Raw genomic sequence first — 23,849 nt, 5'->3', positions numbered from 1 at the left:
CTATTGTAATTCCTAAAGAATGTTAGCTCTCTCCTACTGGGTGTTGGAGGGACAAGCCATTTCTTGTGAAAGTTTGTCTTAACAAGCTTCCCTTTCATTTACAATGCCTCCCTGTACACTTCGCTGATCTTGTTGTGCTCTTAATGTTAGCCACAAAGCTTTTAACTAGAAAAATTCATCCAACCTAAGCTGTCAGTATTGAAGAATTCATGCATTATGCAATATTTAAAGTAGCAACATCATTACGTGAAGCTATACAGACATCCACACAGGGTCCTTGTGCCCAGGCTTTTCAACTTGTACATCACTAATCTAGAAAGATCCTTAAAAACTGCTAATCTTCTAGTACCTAAAATCGGGCAAGACAAGCGGTTTCTGATTGAGTATGCTGAGGACATGATCCTAATGGACCACATGAAAGTAGGAATGCATAGAGCCCTGGGTGCGTTAAATGCTTGTAACATCACCATGTAACTATTGGCAAACTGCAAGACAAAGGTGCAGTGGAGACTGAGAAACTTGAAAATAAGGTCCGCTTCCAACTATACCCACTTGGGGGTGTGGTTTGCTTTTAATGGCAAGCTGAGGGCACGTAAATCAGAAAAGGGCAACGCAGTGGTCTATAACTTATGTAAACTTCACTCCACCCTACACAGCCCAACCACCAATGCCATGCAGAAGTTAATCAGAGCAAAACTACTACCTTCCATTTGTTATGGACAAATTGCCCAACCGGGAGCCATAGTGGACACCATGGAGCGGGTGCAGTGCCGCGCCTACCAGTGAATCCTTCAAATCCCTACATATGTTTGCAACTCTTTACTACTCCTAGAGTTTGGCTTGAACATGCAATCCTTTGAGAATAGGGCAGCCATAATCCGATACTACTTCAGTGTTTGTGCATCAACTTCAAATACAATTAAAGAAACCTTGAAGGGCATTTTTAGAACGGAAAGAAAACCTGGTCAAAATACCGGACGGTAGCCTGCTCTAAACTAAATCTGGTCACGGACAACTGGAAAAACATCGTAAACCACCCAACTGCTTTAAAAATTGTATTGAAAGATCAAATCCGGCTCCTATCTAGGCAGGAAGCTCACAGTTCTATCAAAGCATCTAACAGCAACATTCAGGCCACACTGAACTCATACAGAGAAAAGGGCTGGCAGCTATACTTAAACTGTATGTTGAGAAAGCCAGTCCTCAAGCAGATCCTATTTGCAAGACTCATGGCTCTTCCAATCAAAGACCTAAACAGCTGTTGGAAATCACTAGCAAATACCGGGGTATGCAGAAGTAGCGTCTGGTGTCAGGGAAATGTGGTGGGGCAGTGCAGGGGCCTGTAACAAGTAACAAAACAAACAGTTAAACAAAATGTCCCTTACGGTCTTCTGCTCACCGCTCTGCTCGCAGCTCTTCTGCTCCTCTGGACAAAGGCTGTAGCTCTCAGACTCCACTAAGGTCAATCCAGACTCTGCTCTCATACCAATGAGAGCAGTGTCGGGATTGAGCAGAGCAGGCTTGTTATGCTCTCCGTCAGGAGCTGGAAGCTTGTATCTGCTGGTATCTCCACCCTGCAACACAGCTGGGTTGATAAGATGTCAGTGCACATGATGGTTTGGCCATCCTAAGACAGTGGCCAAGCCGCTATGCGCACTGCCAGCAGTGCCCACCTCTCCTCCCCCTGCTGCAGTGCTGTGGCCCCACCCCCAAGAATAGGCTAAAGGCCGAAAAATAATAGGATAATTTTATTTTTATTTTGCCTGTGAGGGCAGGGGTCATAAATGCAAAAAGAACAATTGATGGACAGAATGCCAAACAATGTCATTCATTCACCTCAGTACAGAGATCTGGGCCTAAATCCATCGTTTTTTTGCTCACAGTGCCATTCCTGTTTGGACCCAGCCGTATGCGAATCACTCTTGGCCCTGTGCCCAATGGGAACAGTCCAGCCCGAACTACCAGGCCAGGTCCTCCCTGGATTGGAACAAGCATCCTAGGACCGGTTTCGGGCTTTAAGCCCTCATCAGCCAGGATAGCTTGACTCCAGTTGCATGGAGAGCAAGGGACCCACGTCTGGGCATACCCGTCCCACTCTGGTTGACAAATGCAAAAAGAACAATTGATGGACAGATTGCAGAACAATGTCATTCATTCATCCCAGTACAGAGATCTGGGCCTAAATCCATCATTTTTTTGCTCACTGTGCCATTCCAGTTTGGATCCAGCCATATGCAAATCAGTCTTGACCCTCTGACCAATGGGAACACTCCAGCCTGAACATGGAGGACCTGGCTTAGCAGTTCGGGCTGGACTGTTCCCATGAGGCACAGGTCAAAACTGATTTGCACATGGCCAGGTCTAAACTGGGGCGGTATATTGAGCAAAAGAATGATAGATTTAACACAGATCTCTTGACTGGGGGTGAATGTTTTGCTTTCTTCTGCATTCCGGCCATCAATTGTGTGTCTTTTGCATCCTCGCCCTAAGTGTGCCGGGCATCCCCAGACGTGTGTCCCGGGCTCACTGTGCCACTGGATTCAAGCTATCATGGCTGAAAAGGGGTGAAACCCCGAAACCGTCCTTGGATGCTTGATTCCGGCCCAGGGAGGACCTGGCTTAGCAGTTTGGGCTGGACTGTTCCCATAAGGCACAGGGTTAAGACTGATTTGCATATGGCCAGGTCTGAACTGGGGTGGCATGGTGAGCAAAAGAATGATGGATTTAACCCAGATCTCTTGACTGGGTGTGAATGTTTTGATTTGTTCTACATTCCTTCCATCAATTGTGTGTCTTTTGCTTCCTCGGCCTAAGTGTGCCGGGTATGCCCAGACGTGGGTCCCGGGCTCACTGTGCCACTGGATTCAAGCTATCCTGGCTGCAGAGGGGTGAAATCCCCGAAACCGGTCCTAGGATGCTTGTTTCCGGTCCAGGGAGGACCTGGCTTAGCAGTTCTCGCTGGACTGTTCCCATGAGGCACAGGGTCAAGACTGATTTGCATATGGCCAGGTCTAAACTGGGGTGGCATGGCGAGCAAAAGAAAGATGGATTTAACCCAGAACTCTTGACTGAGGGTGAATGTTTTGATTTATTCTGCATTCCGTCCATCAATTGTGTGTCTGAGGGCAGGGGGGCAGACTATGTCACTCACAAGAGGAATCCTTGGCTCATCTGATCTGCATATGCCCGGTCCTCTTAAATGCACGCCACACTTTAATAAAGCTTTTTTTTTTTTTAAAATACAGTGTACACACATGCTGAGAGGCGGAAGATCTCCTCTTTAACCTGGAACCCTCCAGGAAGATGGCAAGATTCACAAATACATTGAGCAATCAAAATAGCTGCTAAAACCATTCCGTCTCTCATAAACTTTTTGGCACTTTTTCATCACATATCTGAACCCAGGTGGACTAAGAAAAACTGACAGTACAAGGGACAAACAGCACTCGCAACTTTAACCAATGGTGCTAACTCGAAGGGCCCAGAACTTAGTAATAACATCTGGGAGGGGGGGCTGCTCAGAAACGGACTTCAGAACAAGCTCGTGTTGAGTAAATCCTAATTAAATACTAGAAGAGCAGGTACATGGTCTACAACGATATACACCCTTGGTAGCTCTGGCTTCCAGTCATTCAAACGCATTCCTTCATAGCTCTGGAACTGTTTTGCAATATTCCTCCTACCTCTCTCTGTTACCCTCCATGCACCCCCCATACCTCGCTGGTATCTTGAATGCTGCACCACCACATCTTTACTCCCCCCCCTGCCTCCCTTCTCTGGCTTCCATGACCTTCCACAACAATGGCATGCATCACCCCTGCATCCAGTCCCGGCCATTTAGCCAATAGTTCTTTGCATTCTGGAACTTGTAGTTTTGCTTTGCATATTATAAATACGAGGGTAAGAATCTCAGCGTGCAGTGTATTGTTGGCTACATGGCGAGGATTCTTCTGAGGATGCTACAGATGGAGTGCTAGACTGGTATCAGGAACCAAAAGAAATAGTTACATCTCTCCAACCTTGAAAGCCCTGAATTGGCTGTCCTACGAGGCAAGAATACACTTTAAAGTGGCCTGCATGACACATAAAGCAATCCACAACAATACACCCAGTTACTTGGCTCTAAAGGTGGAAAGGTCTGGAGGCCGTAGGCGACTTCGTAGTGCGAGCACCTTCCTTCTAAAACCTCAATCCTTCCATAAGAAGAGAACCGGTTGTAGAGCTTTTTCAGGGATGGCACCAAAGATTTGGAACTCCTTACCTCCAGTGGTGCGTGGAATCACCTCCCTTACCGCATTCAAAAAAGAAGTAAAAATACTACTAATGAACAAATTCATGCCCTAAGTTTTAAATTCTAGGATGTCACCGATTCATCGTTTTGATCTGAATACCATTGCCTATCGCAGGGGGAATGGATGAGTCAATTTTATGTAAGATTAATATCACAGCCCTTACTGTTCAACAACTGTCTATTTGGTAAAGTTTAGTTGTTGGTGGGTCCCTCTCAGTGTTATCTATACACATTATATCCATTGTGAATAGATTGTGGTTATAAGGTGTATGTATGCTGGCACAACCACCTACTGTGCACTAACTGTCTATCGTACTACGTCTTGCTGTTTCACGGTCCTCCCTGTTTGTTATTCTTATATTTTATAATTCTCTTGTACGAACTGACACCTTTTTAATGTATGTATAACACTTCATCCATTTATGTTCTTATACTGTAAAGCGCTCTGATACCCTTGTGGGTCATGTTCGCGCTATATAAAACTTTATGAATAAATAAATAAATATCAACCCAGCTCCCTGTCATGCACCGGTTGTGACACAGGGGCTATTGTTTACAATCAGCACATCACACCTTAGTGGCCCTGCCTCAGGATGCCGGTCCGTAAGCCCTAAAAACACAGTCCATGCCTCACACCTTTTGCACTTTGACCCAGTCACCCATCCTGGGTGCCTCAAACTGCAACAAGCACGGGCCCCACCCGACAGGCTCCTTTTGACATTCCAGACCCTGCCTGACAGTCTTGACACACCAGCACGTAAGCACTGCTGTGCTCTCCGCCAGCTGTCTCAACAACTTAAAAGCACAGACTATGTTTTATAATTAGCACTCAACACTCGGTGCTTTTTGCTGGCCGCAGGAAGGATTTTTTCTTACTGTTTTTAATGGGTGATGAATGTTGTGTTATCTGTTTTTACATGTTTTGACATTTTTTGACAAGAAGAACTAATTCAAACAAATAAAGAATTACTTACTCATCGAGGAACAATGGCTCTCCGGTCAGTTGTATCAGTGTCATTGAAACCTTTGTAAATATGCACTGTTTTGTGTAATATTAAGACTTGTTAGGGAAAAAGGTATACCTCTTTTTAAAAAAAAATATACTATATCCTTTCTTGCAAAGCATCATTTTAAAATATCCATTATTCGGGGTAGATGGGCTAAGCCAGCTGCAGAGAGGGCTATGTTAATTCATGTCATGCCAGTGTTATGTTATGTTAACTTATAGAGTGCGTAAATAACCAAGGGGGTCATTAGGGTGGCGGACGGACTTTGTCCGTCCGCCATCCTGTCGTGGGCAGGGACCGTCCGCCATAAGGGCGGAGGTCACGAGCCTCGAATTAGGATGCACCCGCCACAGTGGCGGGTACATCCCGCATTTTTAACATTGCAGCGGGCGGTGCTGAAAGCACCGTCCCCCGCAATGCCAAAAATGCATGTTGTGCGTTTCAAAGCACAACATGTCATACGCAAGTTGCCTCAGCAGTGACCTGTCTTTGTGTGCTAAGTGTGTCTCGGTTAAGCCAATTAGTTTCTCCCCGATTAGGCGTCGTTTTCGAGCATGATTCAGCCCCGCGACGTTCCAACACATTTTAAGTCAGACACTGCATAATTGCAATTCGCCTACTTCCCACCTGATTCCATCCTCTAATGTCTTGATTTTTGCACCTACATATCTAACTATTAATTGGCTATTTAACCCCCTACCTCCCCTCCCTTCCCCAACCCTCCAGTAACCTGGTGATAGGCCTCTATCCGCCAGACCAAACCCCCTTCCAGCCCTAGCAAAACACCCCCAGCACCTATAGAAAGGAATCATCCCTTTCCTTGCAGTCGCTGACTGACAGCTTAAGGAGGGCATCCCCCAAACCCCGGGACAAGCATAGAACAATATTTTGCAATCATTTGAAACTTTGGAGGTTCAAAAAAAATATGAAGAAATTGAAATCTGAGAATTCGAAAGAGGAAAGCATTGAGCAAGGAAGAAGAAACAAAAGAAAGAAAGAGCAATTCCAAGCTCCTTTACATATCTGCTCGTTTTATACTTTTTAGCCAGCAGGTTCAGAATGCCATTTCGACAGAGCTTGTCTAGCATCAGTATTAAAAAAATACAAGTGTCCTTTCCTTATGATTTTCAGACGGGCTGGCACCTGTAAGAAAAACCTGCGAGCATACAGCCTTAAAAGTATCAATTAGCTGACGCAACTTGCAATGCTTGTCCATTGTAGATTTACACAAATCTGTACGCACAAACATTGCAATCGTATCTAATTTGACTGGAGAAGAGGGACGTGCTTTGACATAAATCGCTTGACTTGGAAGTTGCCCAGGAATAGCAGGACTGGGCGCAGCCGAGGTGACTTAACTTGATTCCCTTGCAGGATAGTAAAAGGTAATCGATGCGCCCGCTGGACTTGTAAGTCCATAGCCCAGTCTGCCAACTCTGGACACACTTACGGAAATAGATTAGCTATGTATGCCTGTGGATCTGAACCTTCTCTCCCCTCCAGTATACCAAAGACCCGTAGACTATGCCAACGTTGGCAGGCTATTGGATAAAATTGCTATTAATTATCATAAGCACAAAACTTTGCAATACGAATATGGAGAGAGGGTGGGGCGTCTGCTGGCAATTCAGATTGTGGATCAAAAGGCTAGGTCCAACATCAAATTGATCAAAGGAGATGACGGTTTGTCTTCTACTCAGCCACAGGATATAGCGGAGCAGTTTAGATTATTTTATGCCAATTTATATTCTGAGTATGATCCACTTAACAAATATACTTTTCATAACTATTTACAGGAGAGTCATCTGCCTCAACTCGACTCTTTGGACTCCAATAAGTTACAGAAAGATATAGAGCTAGTTGAGGTCGAAGATGCTATTACGTCCCTACCCTCAGGAAAGGCGGTTTGCGAGGATGCTATCCCGCTGGAATTTTATAAAACTTTCAGGGATATACTAGCACAGGTTTTTATGCAGTTGAGTATTGACATCACTAATGGGGGCTACGCTCCTGCTTCATGGAGCGCTACTAATATTGTGGTATTCCTTAAGAAGGGGAAGCCGATTGACGATAGAAGTTCTTATTATCCAATTTCTTTAATTAACGGGGATGCCAAAATCTTCTCTAAGATTTTGGCTTCACGTTTAGATCCTCCACATAAACTAGTCTCGGAGCAGCAGCATGGCTTCGTCCCTGGCAGAGACACCACGGCTCATATCAGCACTGCTATAGCCGCCTTTGATGTCTCTGGCAATCTTAACAAACAGATAGGGATGGTTATGCTCGATGCGGTAAAGGCGTTTGACAGAGTGGCCTGGGAAGCTCAATGGCTTACCATGACGACATTCGATCTTGGTTCCAGGTTTATCTCTTCTGTACAGAAGCTGTATAAAAAGCCGGCTGCAACAATTAAATTGAATGGAATGACATCTGCCCTCTTTGCTTTTCACTGGGTACACAGCATGGATGCCAACTGCCCCCCTTGCTGTTCACCCTCTACACTGAACCGTTTATAAGGCAATTGCTGCTAAATGGAGGGATTTACCCAGTGTGTCTTAACGGTGTGGAACTTAAGGTAACTGGGTATGCAGATGATATTGCAGTCTTCTCTGCTAATCCTGGAGATGCTATTGTTCACATTATAGAAGAGGCTGATCTGGGTGGCTCTTTTTCAGGCTAGAAATTGAATTTGGCTAAAACTCAGACAATTGAAACTTTTAACCGGAAGCCCTGCCTCTCGCATTAGGGGTTACACAAACAGCTACCTATCTTGGTGTATGTTTTAGCAGCCAGGTTGATGATATTGTATCTCTGAACTATGAATCACTTCTTAAGGCAATATCGGCCAAACTGCGTAGTTGGCATCGTCCCCCACTAAGTATATATGGGAGGTGCAACATCATTAGAATGAACATTCTTCCTAAATTCTTATATTTGTATCGCTCAATACCCCTGGGGGCTCTTGGACTTTTTTAAGAGATTAGACAGTGTTATAGGTAGCTTTATTTGAGGTTACAGACACGTCAGGAGGTCTCTCAAGCTTATGAAACTACCTTATATACGAGGGCGTATTGAGCTCCCAGGCTTCAGGCTTGACTTCTGGGCTGTTTTTGCCGGTCGGATCCGTGGCCTGCTCTGCCGGTTGGATGCTCTTCTGGCTTTGTTGTGTTATCCTAGCCTGTGGTCAATCAGTTGGGTTTACGCTATTAACCGGATATTGCAAGATATTTGTAAGCAATACTTTTTGCCTGCGTTGCATCAATTTACGGTGCTATGGCGCAACCCCATGTTGCCCGATGTATTTCACGATCATATTGGGAAAGGCTGGCAATGCAAGGGCATCACCCAGCTTGAACAATTATATGATGGACGGGGGTTCTGCTCTTTTGCCTCACTTAAAGACGAGTTTGGTCTTATACAAATATTTACAAATTAGGGACTTTTTTTTACAAGACAAAAAGATAATAGTAATGCCGAACCCACCGGAAATATTGTCTGGAACATATACGTGCTCTGGCTGAGGTGCTATTGGCGTGGTTTATCTGAAATTCCTTGCAATAGCCAATGATGATAGCTTAGATTGCGGCTAAATGAAGCCGGGTTCTTAGGGCTGAAATAGTGGCTGAGGAAATATAGGAGTTTATGGGTATATTAGATCGAGTAGTAACATAGGTTAATCTAAAGTTACAACAGCACCGGATAGTATATATGTTGTATTACACACTGAAGATTAAATCCAAGTGGGCCTCTCGATCTTCGGATAAGTCATTCTGCCCGAAATGTGAACTTTACGCTGCAGACCGTAGGCATATGGTTAACAGGTTTTGGGGTGGGGTCTCCAGTATTCTCAGTCCACTTCTCAGCCATAATTTTCAGCTTATTGTAAAGGAAATATTTTTGTGGATCAAAAGCGAAGTTGCTATCTATGTAAATCTGTTGGCTACCATCACAATAGCATGTGCTCGACTATGTGTCGCCAGAGTCTGGATTGACAATGTTAGTCCAAATGTTAATGAGGTTTGGGTTTTACTCAGACAGGTGTACGAGATGGAACTTGCACTAGCTAAAGCTAGAAGGCCACGCTCTTGGCTTAAATTTAATAGGATTTGGGCCGGTTCTTCTTTATTCTTATCATAAACCTCAAAATAGGAAATTGTTGCTGGTTTTTTTACATTTACATCGAACCGCTGACATTGTTTCCCATTTTTTCGAGGCCACCATGCCTTTCTTCTGATAAACGAGCTTATAAGAAAATAACAGATTACTAAATATGAAGCTGTTGATATAAGAACAATTCTATCATATTTGAAATAGCGGTAACAGGCTATTGAGCCCTGAAGAAGTCTCATTTTTGAGACGAAACGCGTTGGCTAAAAGAATAATCAATGCACATTTGGATTTTACTTGTTTCTGGATTGATCAATAAATAATTGAAAACGAACATCACAAAAAGTCCGGACCTGTTTTTTAAGAAAACGTTCTTCTGATCTATTAAGGATAAAGAAAGACTGATTATGACAGTATATTTCCTTGATGGGTGCTGATTCCTTATTCTATTTGCTTTGTGATTTGGGCTTTGCCCAAGAGGAAACAGATAGGGCTGTGTTCTCCGGTTTCGCAAGCACCATCTTAATGATAATCAGCCACGCATGTTAATAGGTGCAGGACTTTGCTGCCTCAACCCTGTATGTGAGAAATTTCTGTTTTTTTTACATTTTAGTCTGAATTGTCCTCTAGTTGCACCTGGTTTATTTGTTGTTTTTTTTGTTTTGACTACAGTGTCAGTTACTGATTCGGGAGTATGTGATGATAACGTTTCTAATGTATATGTGTAATATATGTCTTACTTATGGTTAAAAAAAATATATGTTTTAAAAAGAAACAGGAGGGGATACAGTTACCTTGCTGGACACTGAGATATGGCTGTTGATCACAATCCTTAAGTTCCGAGCTTGGTTTGAAGAGGTGGGCATGGGTCGTAGTTCTGATGGCTCCTGGCCAAGGACCAGAGTGGGTTGGCTTTTCTATAAAGTACTACTTCTGTCTTATCTGAGTTCAGCTTTAGGCAGTTGGGCTTCACCAGATGGCAACTTCTGACATGAAGTTGATAAACTTCGCTTGGGTGCTGTGTCATCGGAGAAGATGAACTGAGTGCCGCTGGCATACGAGATAATGTTGAAGCCATGGGTACGGACGATGTTGGCGAGCAGGGCACTGTAGATATTGACAAGCATGGAGCTGAGATATGAGCCTTGATGGGACACTATTGTGGCTTCAGCGAAGCTCTCTTTCTGAGTATTGAGGCCATGGACTGGGGGTGAGAAGACCCAAGGGGGTACTGGTCTCTGTCATAACTTGAGAGACAGCCCACGGTATTTCTAAGTGCAATGACTGCAGTAGGTTGCTATTGCAGAAGTGGATGGAGAAGACGTCAGCCACAATCACTAAGACAACAACCATGGTCGAGGAGCTTGAGAGAAGGGTGGCAAAAGCCTTAAACCCTTGCACACGTGCCTTGCAGCAATGCACAACACGCACCCTCATGAAATGTGCAATAACTAATGACGGAAATGAAAAATGAGATAGAGGTGCTTGGCAATATGGCTAGGGTGTTCAGAAACTGAATGCGGGATTTCTCAACTGGTAACGATTTAGAGGCCATTCCTTCTCCCATTTGTAATTAGTGAAGAGATCATGGAGAGTATGTCATTTTCAAAAGAGCTCCTTAATGGGGCCCAGGAGAAAGAAACCGGGTCACTGCATATTTGGACAGCTCACTGTAGAAGGAGCTGGTGATGAGTGTTGCGGTCCAAAGAAGGACTTGAACATTATGTGTAATAAAATCTTGATTTTTAAGACCAAAGGCGGGTGACACAAAGGAAAAGGCAAGACTGGCAATGTAATAAAAAAACTTATTTGTTTGAACGTTGCAGCCTTTGATGGTTCCCAGAGGCTAAAGACTGCACTCTTGAGTCACTGAAGGCAATGAAGTGTATGTGTTCACTCAAGTGCAGTCTTCTCAAGTATATCTGGAGTCTAAAAATAGTGACTTACACAATCTTGATTGTGTGAACTCCACGTCTTAAGCAGGTTTTAAAAAATCCTCGGTTTGAAAAAATCCCCAATGAGGAAGATGTTGGATCTTGTCTGTTTTGGGATGTTGAAGAGTGGAGCTGCATTTCTCTGAATGTTTGTTTGTCTTAACTATCTTACAGTTGCCTTCCAATGCCTTTCAAACATACCTTTTTCTTTAATGATCTCATTGGGCTGTGGACAATAGTGGGCTCCTCCTTTCAGCATTCATACACTGTTAAAATTGATATTATATATTTGATTGAGTGTTGGTTCTTTGAGCTTGACCCATTATATTTGACTCTTTGTCAATGGATTTCTTGCAGCCCGTGTCATTATAGTCACTGCTGTACTGCTCAATAAAACATAGTTTACACGAAAAACATTCTATTTTCAGTTGCCTTATATATAGCTAACCTATTAAGCTGGGTAGCAATTCATTTCCTAACCACACGTCTTCGTTTAAACAAACACAGTAGTAACCTAGAAGTGTACAATTTGTAAAATACAACTAACTTAATCACCAAATACTTTGCTTTGGCTCTTTGAACTTTGAGGATTAGTTCTGAAAAAGGCTACCACAGGACTACCTCCAATATTTGAAAGTAGAATGGAGGAAGGTGGAGATCTCATACGGAAGTCAACTAAATTGCATTTCTGAAAACCACACAAGAGTATTGGTCAGAAGTAAGATCATGATAATATTCACCTTTTTAAACATCCATAAATCATAAACGATAATGTGTCAAACCTTACCACAATATGCACACTCATGGTCCCCATAAACTTTCCTGAGCCTCTCAAACAGGTCCATATTCATTTCTCTCTTAAGCAGGCCATCCACAATTTGCATAAATGCAGCACTTTCTTGCTGATTTTCCCTAGAAATGTTATGAGATGGCAGTTGTGCATTGGGAGAAATAGCATCATCAACTGTGCTAACCGTGTCCCCCTGTTCTATAGCCTTTTGGAGTGGAGCTGCATTTGCTTCTGCTTCTTTCAGAGGAGAAGTTCCTTTAAACAGCCCAATGATGGAAAGGTCATCACTGAGTTTTAAGTCTTGTATACCATCCATGGTTTGAGCTACAGACGGCTGAAATATTCCTTGAAATTTGACAGTGAGTGAAACATTAGAAGAGAACTTTTGTTCAGCTGAGTATTTTTGGTCCTCGTGGTCATCGGAAATAGAGGCGACCAGATTTATTGAAGACACTTGTGAGGAATTGTTTAGTTTATCAGACTCTGTGGGTAGTAGTTTTATTGCACTTTCATTTTCTGTCTCAGTAGTTGGAGACTTTACTGAACAAATTACTTCTATTTCTGAAAGACTGTTGTGATAATTATGCATTCCGCTGACGAGGTCTTCTTCTGGCGGCAATTCTTCTAAAACGAGAGGGACATTGGCATTCAATATAGCCAACTCAGCTGTTGTCTGTGACCCCACCTCCTTAAGTGCTTCCTGCTGGACATCTCCACCAGGTTCCAGAAGGCAGAAACTGTGGTTTATAGATTCGGTAAACACAGTTGATTCTTCAAGTGTGCTATGGCTTTCTCTTATGTGAGTCCTCAGTCTTACTGAACTGACAAACTTCTTCAAGCACACAGAGCAAACATATACAAATGGGTGTTTTCGAACATGCAAATCAAGAGCTTGGAATTTTGTAGCTCCATATCCACAGAGTTCGCATGCAAAGGGTCTTACATCCCCGTGAACCAGCATGTGACGGTCACGGTCAAGCTCATTTTTGAACTTGCGTTCGCAGATATTACAGTCATACAAGAGTTGCCTTTTGCCTTCCCTCGTCATCAAGCAGAGTGCATCATAGGCATCCTTCACTTTTTGGTCCTGCAAGTCATGTGATTCTTTGATATGCCTGATCAGATTTTTCACATCTGAATACTTCTTATTACAGAAGTGACAGTGCTGTTTAATTTTCTTGTGAACGCGCTCCACGTGCACCTTGAGGTGGCCTTTACTCAGACATGTGAAGGAGCAGTAGTCGCAGCCAAACTTTTCCCCTGTGTGTTTCCGCATGTGAACATTGAGGTTGGCTTTGATGGCACTGGCATAGGTGCAATGTGGACACTTGAAGGGCTTCTCATTTGTATGAATTCTCAAATGAGCCTCGAGGGAGTGTTTAAACTTGAAAACCTTATTGCATGATTCGCATGTGAAGATCTTTAACTGAGTAGAAGCTGACCTAAAAAACAAAAACAAATGCAATGGGTTTAATAGGGCATATCAGAAAAAGGGTTTAATTGGGCACATCACAAAAAGCCAGGCGCATGCATGACTAGAACTTAAGAACACAGGTCAGAAAGAACAAATAACTTGGTGTTAGATACTTAAGACACGCCTCTCTGTGTGCTTGTAATCATTTTCAATTATTCATCCTTTAAACTCAAGTACACAAACAAAGACGAATATATTGGTGAAGATGGCAATCTGTGGATATAAAAAGAGTTGCATAAAGAGGCTATTATTCATATAACACACACCAATGCAAAGTCATTTACCAACTGATCTACAGGGGGAGGGGCATCAGTCCCTCCCAAAACAACGAAACATATGTTCGTCAAGTATCAGTCAAAATTCCATACATCAAATGAACACCTTATGACTTTTCTTTTTTACTAAGTAAAATCAAAGTCAATGTAAAAAATTGGCAACGCCGACATGTGTGGCCTTTTTTGGGACCAGTTTATCTCATAGGAATCTCCTACCATTCCACTTAAACAAAGCTGTGCTTGAATGTGTGACACACACACACACACACAGGCAATACCTTCACCATCTCACAATTTGATACATACTTACTCGCTGTTCATCACGGATGCTGCTCGGTGCTTTTCTTACCACCTTGTGCTTTACTCACACCACAGACATAAGGCAGGCAATACAATATAAATAGAAAAGAGGCATTAATGCAACGCCTGTACAACCACGAAGCCCTCAATGCAGTAGCCATCTTGGAGCGAAGGAGTCCTTCATCAGAGATAAAAGAGAACAAAAGGGATAAAACATTTAAGAGGGCTGAGAATCAAAACAAAACTAAAAGAAAACAAATAAGAGTAGTGAAAGGGGAATGTGACAGTTTATTAGAATCAACAGAGGGTGAAAGCAATCATCAGTGATCGCCGCTGAGATGCAGTTATGCTGTAGCAGGCTACCTACTATGAGCAAGGGGAAGTGGTGAAAGCAGTGACTTGGTTTATTGTGTGAAATGAGGGCAAAGAGGTATCCTAAAGAGACACTCCTTTGTCTCTGAGAAGCACAGGTAAACTGGTAGAAATGTCGTCCCTCAGCATGACTGGCATTGTATTTAGCAAATGGCTGTTCTGAAAGACTGATCCAAAATTAGACACTACCTACATAGCCAATGACTTAAAATGGCTGACCTACTTCCCACTGTACACATGCTATCATGTGAGCTAAGCCAAGTGACAAATGGCTAAAAAAAAAAAGGCTGTCTCGAAGCTACTTTCTGTATGTATGTTTTATTGTTTTTTCCTAAACGAACAAAGCAGGTCAAAGCATAGTCCGTTTCGGAGCACTCAAAACTATGCATGACAATTTAGGATTAGTTTCTACTACACATCTCCAAGAGAGTCACATAGTAGGCAGTCTACGTGAGATACATAATGCTTATTTTGTAAGTATAACAATGCCACACATGCATGTGAAAAAAATGAACTGTATAGCGTAAAGCAGGCGGATAGAGTGATTACATAGTGTTATGTAGCAACAACACTCACAGTAGATCACAGCTTATACAGCGTTACAGGAGGTCACCAAAAGGCATGTGGTACAGCATTTCATATCCCAAGCCTGGGCAGCAGATGATACCTAGGGGTAGCCACCACCAGAGCATGGTGATGAATAGTTGTGGTTGCAGTCTATCGAAAGAAGGTGCTGTGTACAGGCGGAGTCCTGTGTCTGCATGGTAGGTGTTAGACATGCGCTTGCATGGCCTATGATTTATGTCGTGTCTAAGGCGGGAGAGTGTCTTCCGTAGAAATAGTTCAAACATTCAATCAGGAGTACAACAGGCCAGATCAGGGAATCTGAATTCTTTAGTGTGTTGAATGTCCCCAGTGTGAATGTCTCCCAAGTGTTTAGAGCAGTATAACCTGTGGCGTACTCTAGCTGCAACGTTATGGCAGACCAGTCCTGGGATAGAGACGGGCAAGACCACAACATATGCATCATATTCGCTTCAATAGTACAGCAGCAGGGAGAAAAACCCATTTATTTTGGCGGGAGAGGGGCAGGCCCGATGCAAGAATGTGAATTGTATGAACTTGGCGTTCATTAAGACTACTGATTGGCAGGCCAATGTTCTTTCCCACTTACACCCTGTCCACTTCTCTCCCCCATTTGCCTCGTGGAGTAGTTAAAGGAGCATGCATGAGTTCACCCATATACCTGGCCAGTCAGCAAATAAGTCTGCAACGGTTTCCATAGTATTGAGATTTATATGACAGTATGTGTTTGTGGTATCAGGGAATCTATGTTCTAGAGAGTGCGCAATAAATGTGTCAACGTGGTGAAAGACAAAAATGTAACCCTGTGGATACTGGATTGTTCCATGTGATCCCCGATAGCCACTTTCTGTATGTAAGGTTGCTGAAATACGATGCATTATTTATTGAATTTGTATGAGATTGACAAAGCAGCTCAAGATGTCTCTATGCCAGACCTCAAAATGCAGCTGTAAACCAATGTGGGAGAAAATTCACCATAAGTATTGGTATCTGAAGCTTGTCTAAAGGAAGAATGGCAAAACAAGAATATTAAAAAATCTGTACTGGTCTATGGAAGTCCAAAGAAATGATATTATCCAACATGACAAAGGACAAACATTTACCCATAAAGTGGAAGCTAGAGAACTTATGGCCCCATGTTATGACAACCAAAAGCCTTGAGTTGTCTTTGCAGAGAATTCTGGAGAGCACTAAAGCTGAATGGCTTGGTTAGATAATAGGGACCACATATGAAAAAGGTTTTGTGACTATGACAAAGGGATTTAAATGCACTCTGAGATTAAGCAGGCATGTATGTCAATAAGGATACTACTTCTGGCATGCACATTGGCGTGCATGGCAGGGACCCTGTTACCCCTGTTTTCAACGGCCACAAAGGGAACAGCACAAACAGTAAGCAAATGGAGCTCTAAAAGCCATGTTTGTTATATTTACTTTTCACTCCTTATCCTTCCACTAGCACCTGTTCAGCAAGCATTGGTAAATGCAATAGGCCTGGCTTTTGGTTCGGAGAAGTGATTGCCAATAGTTGGTTGACCTTTTATGTGTTGTCCTAAACAGTCCTAGAAAGTACATTTTACAGTGAAGCAGCATTTTGGGCTACAGTCATTTCAAAGTTGGGAGTTGGAGCCCTGTGCGGATCAGACTGCATTATCAGAGTTTAGACAACCAGTTATAGCTGTATGATGAGCAACTAACTGAAACAACTGAAAAAGTTAATTTAATCTGTCTCAAATGCTGTCAATCCCAATTCGAAAAATTACCAGTATAAATAGCTGATGGCAACGACGAAATATCATCCCAAATACCAACAAAAACACATGTGTATGTCAGAATGCAAACCAATCAGGAAGGCATGTTTTGAAAATGATTGAGATCGTATGACAACCAAAAAATAAGGAAGGGTACTGATTGACTCTGGGCATAAAAAACCCTTGGAGAAGTTGTACTGATTCCATGTGAAGCCCTCAAAAGAGACAACCTGATCCAGCAATTCCTTGCTAAACCCACCGTTTCTGTAGTCTAGTGAACACTAAACAGTGAGTTAGCAGTGAGGTCAAACACTGCTGAACTACAATATAAATCTCCAAATAAAGGCATGTGTTCACTAGACAACAAGATATTAAAAGAAAGTTAAAAACCTTACACAAAAAATAATCCTATAGTATGCTAACATCTGCAGACTATCTCACATTACACCCATATTTAAAACTGCAGTGGAGGACGATACATAACAACCAAAAGCATAAATTGCACTTCCGCTAGAATGACACAGCCAAGTCTGCCATAGTTCAACATTTGTACCTAGAAACATAGACTTTCAAAATGCCTCCCTAAATGATTTAACAGGAGTTACAATTACCTATGGAGTTCCTTTCCTCATTTTACTGAGAAGAAATCTCAATCTCCTTTGCTTTAGGTGGATACTAGAAAACCCATCTTTTCCAGCTCCATGTTGATCTATGTGATCCCGTGGTATGTTTTGTTTCTGTGCAATAACCACTGTCATTGGTTTCTGTATACCAGCATGATTAACTAACCACTTTTTGCCTTCTGAAAAGATTACAATTTTGAATAAACCTATAAAGTTCAACTTGGAACTTCCATAAGTTTATTGGATTGGCTTTGACTCATTCCCATGAAGACTCACATAGTCCCGATCCTACGCATCAACCCTCTAAATTATTTTAATTATAGTGTTGAAAACATTTTGGTGGTGGAATGTTGGAGAATCGTGGAAATTTTGGATGATTGCCAGAGTTCCCATGTGTGGCGTCTAATAAGGGAATTCAGTGAGTATCAACAGGGTTTTGTACAGATTGAGATGTCATCGGACATGTGAGATGTTACACAGATTTGATGATTCTGTCCGGGATTGTGTTTTGTCAATGATCGTGTACTTTGTGCAAAAGTTGGAAAAAGGTAAATGTTAAAGTTGTATATCAGTGTGTTGTGCATCTTTGTGATGTGCTGCAGATTATATTTTGTTAAAGATCTTAATTGCTTTTATAAAAGGTGAAGGTTTTGGATTTAAGAAGAACTTGAGTTAGATATATTACTGTCTGCTGAATAAACGTGTGGAAACCAGGATAATTATAAGTTGAAGTTTATTATAGCCTTAACAGTCCAGTTGAAAATGAGAAATAATCAGGAGTAGTAGACAACACTTATTCCAATGGTAGGTTGTTACTGGAATCAAAACCTGCCTTGTGTATGATTGTTAGAGTTTTTATGGTCCAATTTCCCTTTTAGGTGGTGAATTTTACTTTATCCCGTATCTCGGTAGGTCTTAGTTTATTGATATTACAATTGATGTTAAGGTTTTATTTTTAAATAGTTTTTCTGATTGAATATCTTGTATTATGTGTAAAGTAAAGTTTGGCTGCGTATACAATGGGTAGGCTTATGGCAAAATCTGGCAAAGCATTCTATGGAGAAATTCTGCTTCCATTTGGAAGTCCTGCACCTGAGATGCTCCTAGATCATGGTTTCCAAACATGTTTGTGGCTTAAAGGTTGGCATACATTTACAGTGAATGATAAACAGTTGCAAATTCCTAAGACTTCTACGTTCGATATGAAGAAACTTGAGTATCTGAGGTGAGTCATGTTTGAGCAAAGCCCGCAGCTGAGAACTGCGCAATTTGAAGCACTGAATGATTGGGACTACAGGGCCAATGAAAATCACATGAGAAAATACTGAAAGGTTGGATCGGTAAAGCTGTTAACAATTGGCTGGATGCCAGATCATGTTTATGGAAGAGGGAGCATTGTACTGATGTGTTTGAGATCATGGGTGTATTTTCTGCAACGGCTGCTGATTCAGAAAAAAACAAAGAAACAAAGAAAACAAAAACTAAAAATGTGACAAAAAGTGAGAATACAAACATTTCAAGGGAGAGGATGAGTCAATGGATTGTATGTTAACTGAAGCAAGACCACCCCGTATAATAAGACTTGTGCAAGTGCAAGACGTGAGCCAGAAGAGACAGGTGAGCAGAGTGTAAGGAACGAGTTACCAGAAGTTGGTCCGTCTTCACAAAGTGATATGAAATTGGCGGAGATTAATATTTTTAAACCTAAACAGGATTTGGATGAAATGGTGCAAACAGGATTTTATAGTGATAATATTTTAACATTCAATAGAGATAAATTGGTGTTTTTGAGCGCAAAGTGAGAAAATGTGATCATCATGTATATGAAAAACTTTAGAAATTTGTGGAGGAATTGAAAATTGACAAATCTAAAAAGAGAATTTGTTAAACATTTAGAATCCGACAGACAGAATGTGGTTTGCAAAACAAAAGGTAACAGCTTTGTGAGACAATCTAAGAGGATGACTGTAGGGAAGTGCTCCTTTTAGCAAGTTGCCAACCACTTTTTGCCTGACTCTGAAAGCAAATTTGACTGAATGTGCAATTGGTCCCAGCTAATCAGGTTGTCAATGCCTGTGTTCTTTCCCAAAATGGTACCTTTGATTCCACAATTGGAACACCTCTGGCCCACATATAAGCCCCTTGTAAAAGGTACCAGTGGTACCTAGGGCATTGTGACCAGAGAGGGTCTCTAAGGGCTGCAGCATGTATTATGCCACCCTAAGAGATCCCTCACCAAACAAATGCACACTGCCACTGGAACCTGCATGGTTTGGTACAACTAAAAGTCAAAGGTCAACCTGGCACACATCCATGTATGCCAGGCAAGCCAGCACTGCCAGAGGCATGGGAAAGTCACGCCTACAGGAGGCCTTACAACCTTACGGCAGTGTGCACTATACCTCTGGTGAGGGCATGACTGCATGAGCAGATTTGGTATTATAGTGTCTAAGTCAACTGCATATTGAAGCCATACTGAGTACATGGGCTGGGAGCTTGCCAGTACAATTTCCATAGCTCCATGATGGCTTCCCCGAAACCCAAGATGATTGGTCCCAAATATCTCAGAGTAATGAGCCCACACTGATGTCAGTGTCAGATTAATTAATAAATGCACTCAGAGGGCACCTCACAGGTGCCCCCAAAAAACCAACCTAACCACTAGTGTGCGGCTGACTAGTCTGCACCAGCCTGCCACTTCGCGACATGTTTCTGAACCCATGAGGTGGGAGCCTTATGCTCTTGTGGGTTAGAAAAAAAGCCTACTCTGGGAGGCTCACTTCCCTTTGTTATGCTAGCCAATGACTCTCCAGCTAGTGGAGATGCCCCCCCGCCCCCGACCAAGCTCCACTTTTAGCAGAAAGGTCGGTGGGAAAATTAGTAAGCAGAAGAGGTGTGACCACTCTCAGCCAGGACCACACCCTAAAATGTCCCAAACTGAAGTGACCCCCCTTCTTTGAAAATCCTCCATATTGTTTGAGAGGATTTCAACCAGTAGGAAAGGACATACAAAAGGTGTAATCACCCAAAAGGTAAGTAGCCCATTGGCTACTACCTGCCAGCACCTGTAACGCCCCTAGATTGAGCATTTAGGGTTACCAGTGAACCTTGAGCCTCAGATTCCTGGCTAAAGAAGAAGGACTGAAGAGCTGTACCAGCAGTGAAGACAGCACACTACAACTGACTTGGCCCCAGCCCTACTGGCCTGTCTACAGCCCTCAAAGAAACCTGTGCCAAAAAGCGACTCTTCCTGCAGGCCCAATTACTGCCACAACCCTGGAAGGACTGCCTGCCTTCCCTAAAGATCAAGAACTCCTGAGGACGGCAGCCCTGTCCACAAAGAAACCGACAAGAACTCTGGGCCTACCTCTGCACCCGGCGCCTTCGGCCCCCAGCGGTCCTGAGCACCAGTCCACACCGGAGTGAACGCACCTGGACTTTAAAATGGTGCCTGCAGCCTCAACACGAAGGGTTCCCTAACCGCGACCAGCTCCGGTAAAGATCTTCCAACTTTAAAGAACACCCCTGCATCTGCAGTCCCCAGGCCTTAGGGACCCCGACTGACGGTGCCTAGGTGTCCCTCAACATCCCAACTTACCACCAGAGCTACCGGTTCCTTTCATTCAGCTTCCTGTCCTAAAGCCTTTGTTTGAAATCTTCATTCCCCTTTGATTTGCATTGGGCTCCCAACACTTTGTTGGCACTCTACACCCAGCAACCTCTGTGCTGCTGATGGTGTGTGTTTGGTGCTGCCTCGTGCCCCACCCCCCAATGCTGGTCCTAACCCCTTCGTGACTGAACCTTCAACTTACCTACCTGCAACCAGCACCTCTTTGCATGGCCCCAGTCTCCATTATCTAACATTACGCCCCAGTGAGCGAATATGTCCTTTGCGCCTAGATGCTCCAGTGCCACTAGTGGTGCAGTTTCTACATTTATCTGACCCTTGCCCAATGTGGGTTCTAAAAACCGGAGACTGGATTTGTTTCAGGTCATGTTGGGACTGTGTCCAAAGGTCAGTGCACATCTTCAGCAGAGTGTGATGTTCTGGCAAGTAAAACCGTTAGAAGAGATCTTGCCTATTCAAAGTATTGTAGAGATTGTTTTGATGTGACTAAAAAACTGAAAAAGGATAAGTTGATTGTGCAGACAATGTTCTTTCAACAACCTCATCAGGGATATTTCAAACACCTGGTGATGGTGAGCAATTTATGAAAGTTGGAAATGATGGTCTTTGAGGTGGGGTAACAATTTTACTAACAATACCTTTAACACTGATAATAATGAGCAAAAGAAAACTGAAGTGAGTCACATTTGAGGTAAAGAAGGCCATGGGAACCAAGTTTGTAGATTTAATGTGAGCACATATTAAAATGAGTTGCAATTGGTTCCTCAAATGCAGCATAATATGAATCAGAAGGCATAGAATGGAATGATGCAGTCAGTAGCCCCAGCCTTACTGGCATCTTAACAGTATATGCAATATGTAGGACAGTTAAATAGGAATGTTTTCAGCCCCAGTCAAACAACAACCAATGGAAAATAATATGTCAGGATTGTAACCAAAATACATTTCAGCAAAAATATTCAGTAATTAATGACATTTTTTCCTAATTTGCTACTACACACTGAGTTGCTATAGGACCAAGTCAGACACAATGATGCCACCTGAGAGGGGAGCAGGATTGTTTGATTGCATGTTTGGTGTAGTCCTAGATGTAGACTAGAAATGCTCTTTTGTAGAAGAAGAGCTTAATGGCGCTTTTTGTAGAAATAGAGGTTAATGGCCAGCCAATGCATTTTTATTGAAACAGGTGTTACCGATCCACGGTTAGACTGACGGAAGTTCCTAAATTATCCCTCTCAGGAAAAGAAAAAGAAGACTCTGTTGTAGTCACTTCAAATAAACAAGTGACTAATAAGTTGTCAGCAAATATCCCAATAAAAATAGGTTCAAGTATTAATAATCATGAGTTCCTTATTAGTGAGATAAGTCCAGTGATGATGTTGGGTTGTGATTTTTTGTAAAGGTTACATTGCCACATTTACTCCACACCAGATGTTGTTTGCATTCAGACAAATCACAAAAGTGAGAATGTTCCCACTTTCCACAACATGGGACTAAACCTCCAGAGTTAAGGCACAATGTGAAAATGGAAGGTAAGGGATTTTTCTCATGAAGCAAAGGAGAAGTTTGCATGTGCCAAAAAATGATTGAGCAGGGCATTTTGAAGGAAGTACTAGGAAGGCCATTTAACTCACACATAAAGGACTTGAAATAGCCAAGTGCAAATGGAGGCTAGTTCAAGACCTGCATAAAATAAATTATATAGTAATTCCATGTTAGCGCTTGGTACCGAATCCAGCAGTGATTAGTTTCAAATTCAAGAAGTATTGTTTACAGCGATTGATTTTTGTTCAGCATTTTTCTATTCCTCTTCATGAGGATAGTCAGTTTCATTTTGCATTCAGATTCCAAAATAAAGTTTTAGTATGATATAGAGCCCCACATGGGTATTTAGATAGTCCACACTATCAAGGGTACCCCCTTTAGGTTATTTTTGAGGTCTGGGACAAAAGGGAGAGACAACAATCAAACCTCAATACAAGAACCTCCCACTAGACCCATATTGCTTTTATATAGGCTAACAATAGCTCTAAGGAGCTCTTAGTTATGTTTCCACTTTGACATTTCAGATACCCCAACCACTTACCTTTATTTTGATATTTAGATAGTCTATAAATATTTTCGCAAATACTCAAGAAAGATTTGGAAAGTTTAAATGTGCCTTATGATTCAGTACTCATGCAGTACATTGATGATTTGATGAATGCAGCTGAAACAAAAGAGGGCTGTAAGTTGGATACAAATGATTTATTAAATGATTTGGCTGAAAATGGGCATAAGTGTCCCATGCTACAATGCATAACTGACATTGGAAGTCATTTATTTGGGACACCAATTTGAGAAGGGAGTGAGGACGGTGCCCAAAGACCTCGTTTCTGAGATTGAACCCACCAACTATACACAGACACATCAGGAAATCAGCAATATAGAAGCCAAATCCATGGTCTTTGTATTAATAAATTGAATTCATTTGTGTTCCCATCGAGAAAGCCATGCCCAGGATATCCCTGTGTTTGTAACTTTCAAGGTCCTTTGCTTGAGCCTTTCTTTGGGACCATTCATTAGTTGAACTGTATATAGTATTTCTGTATTATATAAACATCATGTCATTTCCTCTGTTTGCTAAGCACACCTCATTTATTAATATGCAGTAGAAGTAGGTAGTTCAAACCAATTATGTCACATCTCACCACTGAACAGTGTAGATTTCTG

At 42.3% G+C, this 23,849-nt stretch overlaps 1 protein-coding gene across 1 annotated transcript in view; it reads right to left on the bottom strand.

The window, feature by feature from the left end:
- Nucleotides 1–23,849, bottom strand: part of ZFAT (zinc finger and AT-hook domain containing) — a 985,201-nt gene that overhangs the window by 561,026 nt on the left and 400,326 nt on the right. Inside the window, exon 6 of the mRNA XM_078686715.1 lies at nucleotides 12,127–13,571. Within this exon, the coding sequence (XP_078542841.1) occupies nucleotides 12,127–13,571 (1,445 nt within the window). The remainder of the gene's footprint in view (nucleotides 1–12,126; nucleotides 13,572–23,849) is intronic.

Source organism: Lissotriton helveticus, chromosome 4_1 (assembly GCF_964261635.1).
Source record: "Lissotriton helveticus chromosome 4_1, aLisHel1.1, whole genome shotgun sequence".
NCBI lineage: Eukaryota > Metazoa > Chordata > Amphibia > Caudata > Salamandridae > Lissotriton > Lissotriton helveticus.
The sequence above is the reverse complement of the archived record's forward strand: the minus strand, read 5'-3'. Positions and strand labels throughout refer to the sequence as shown.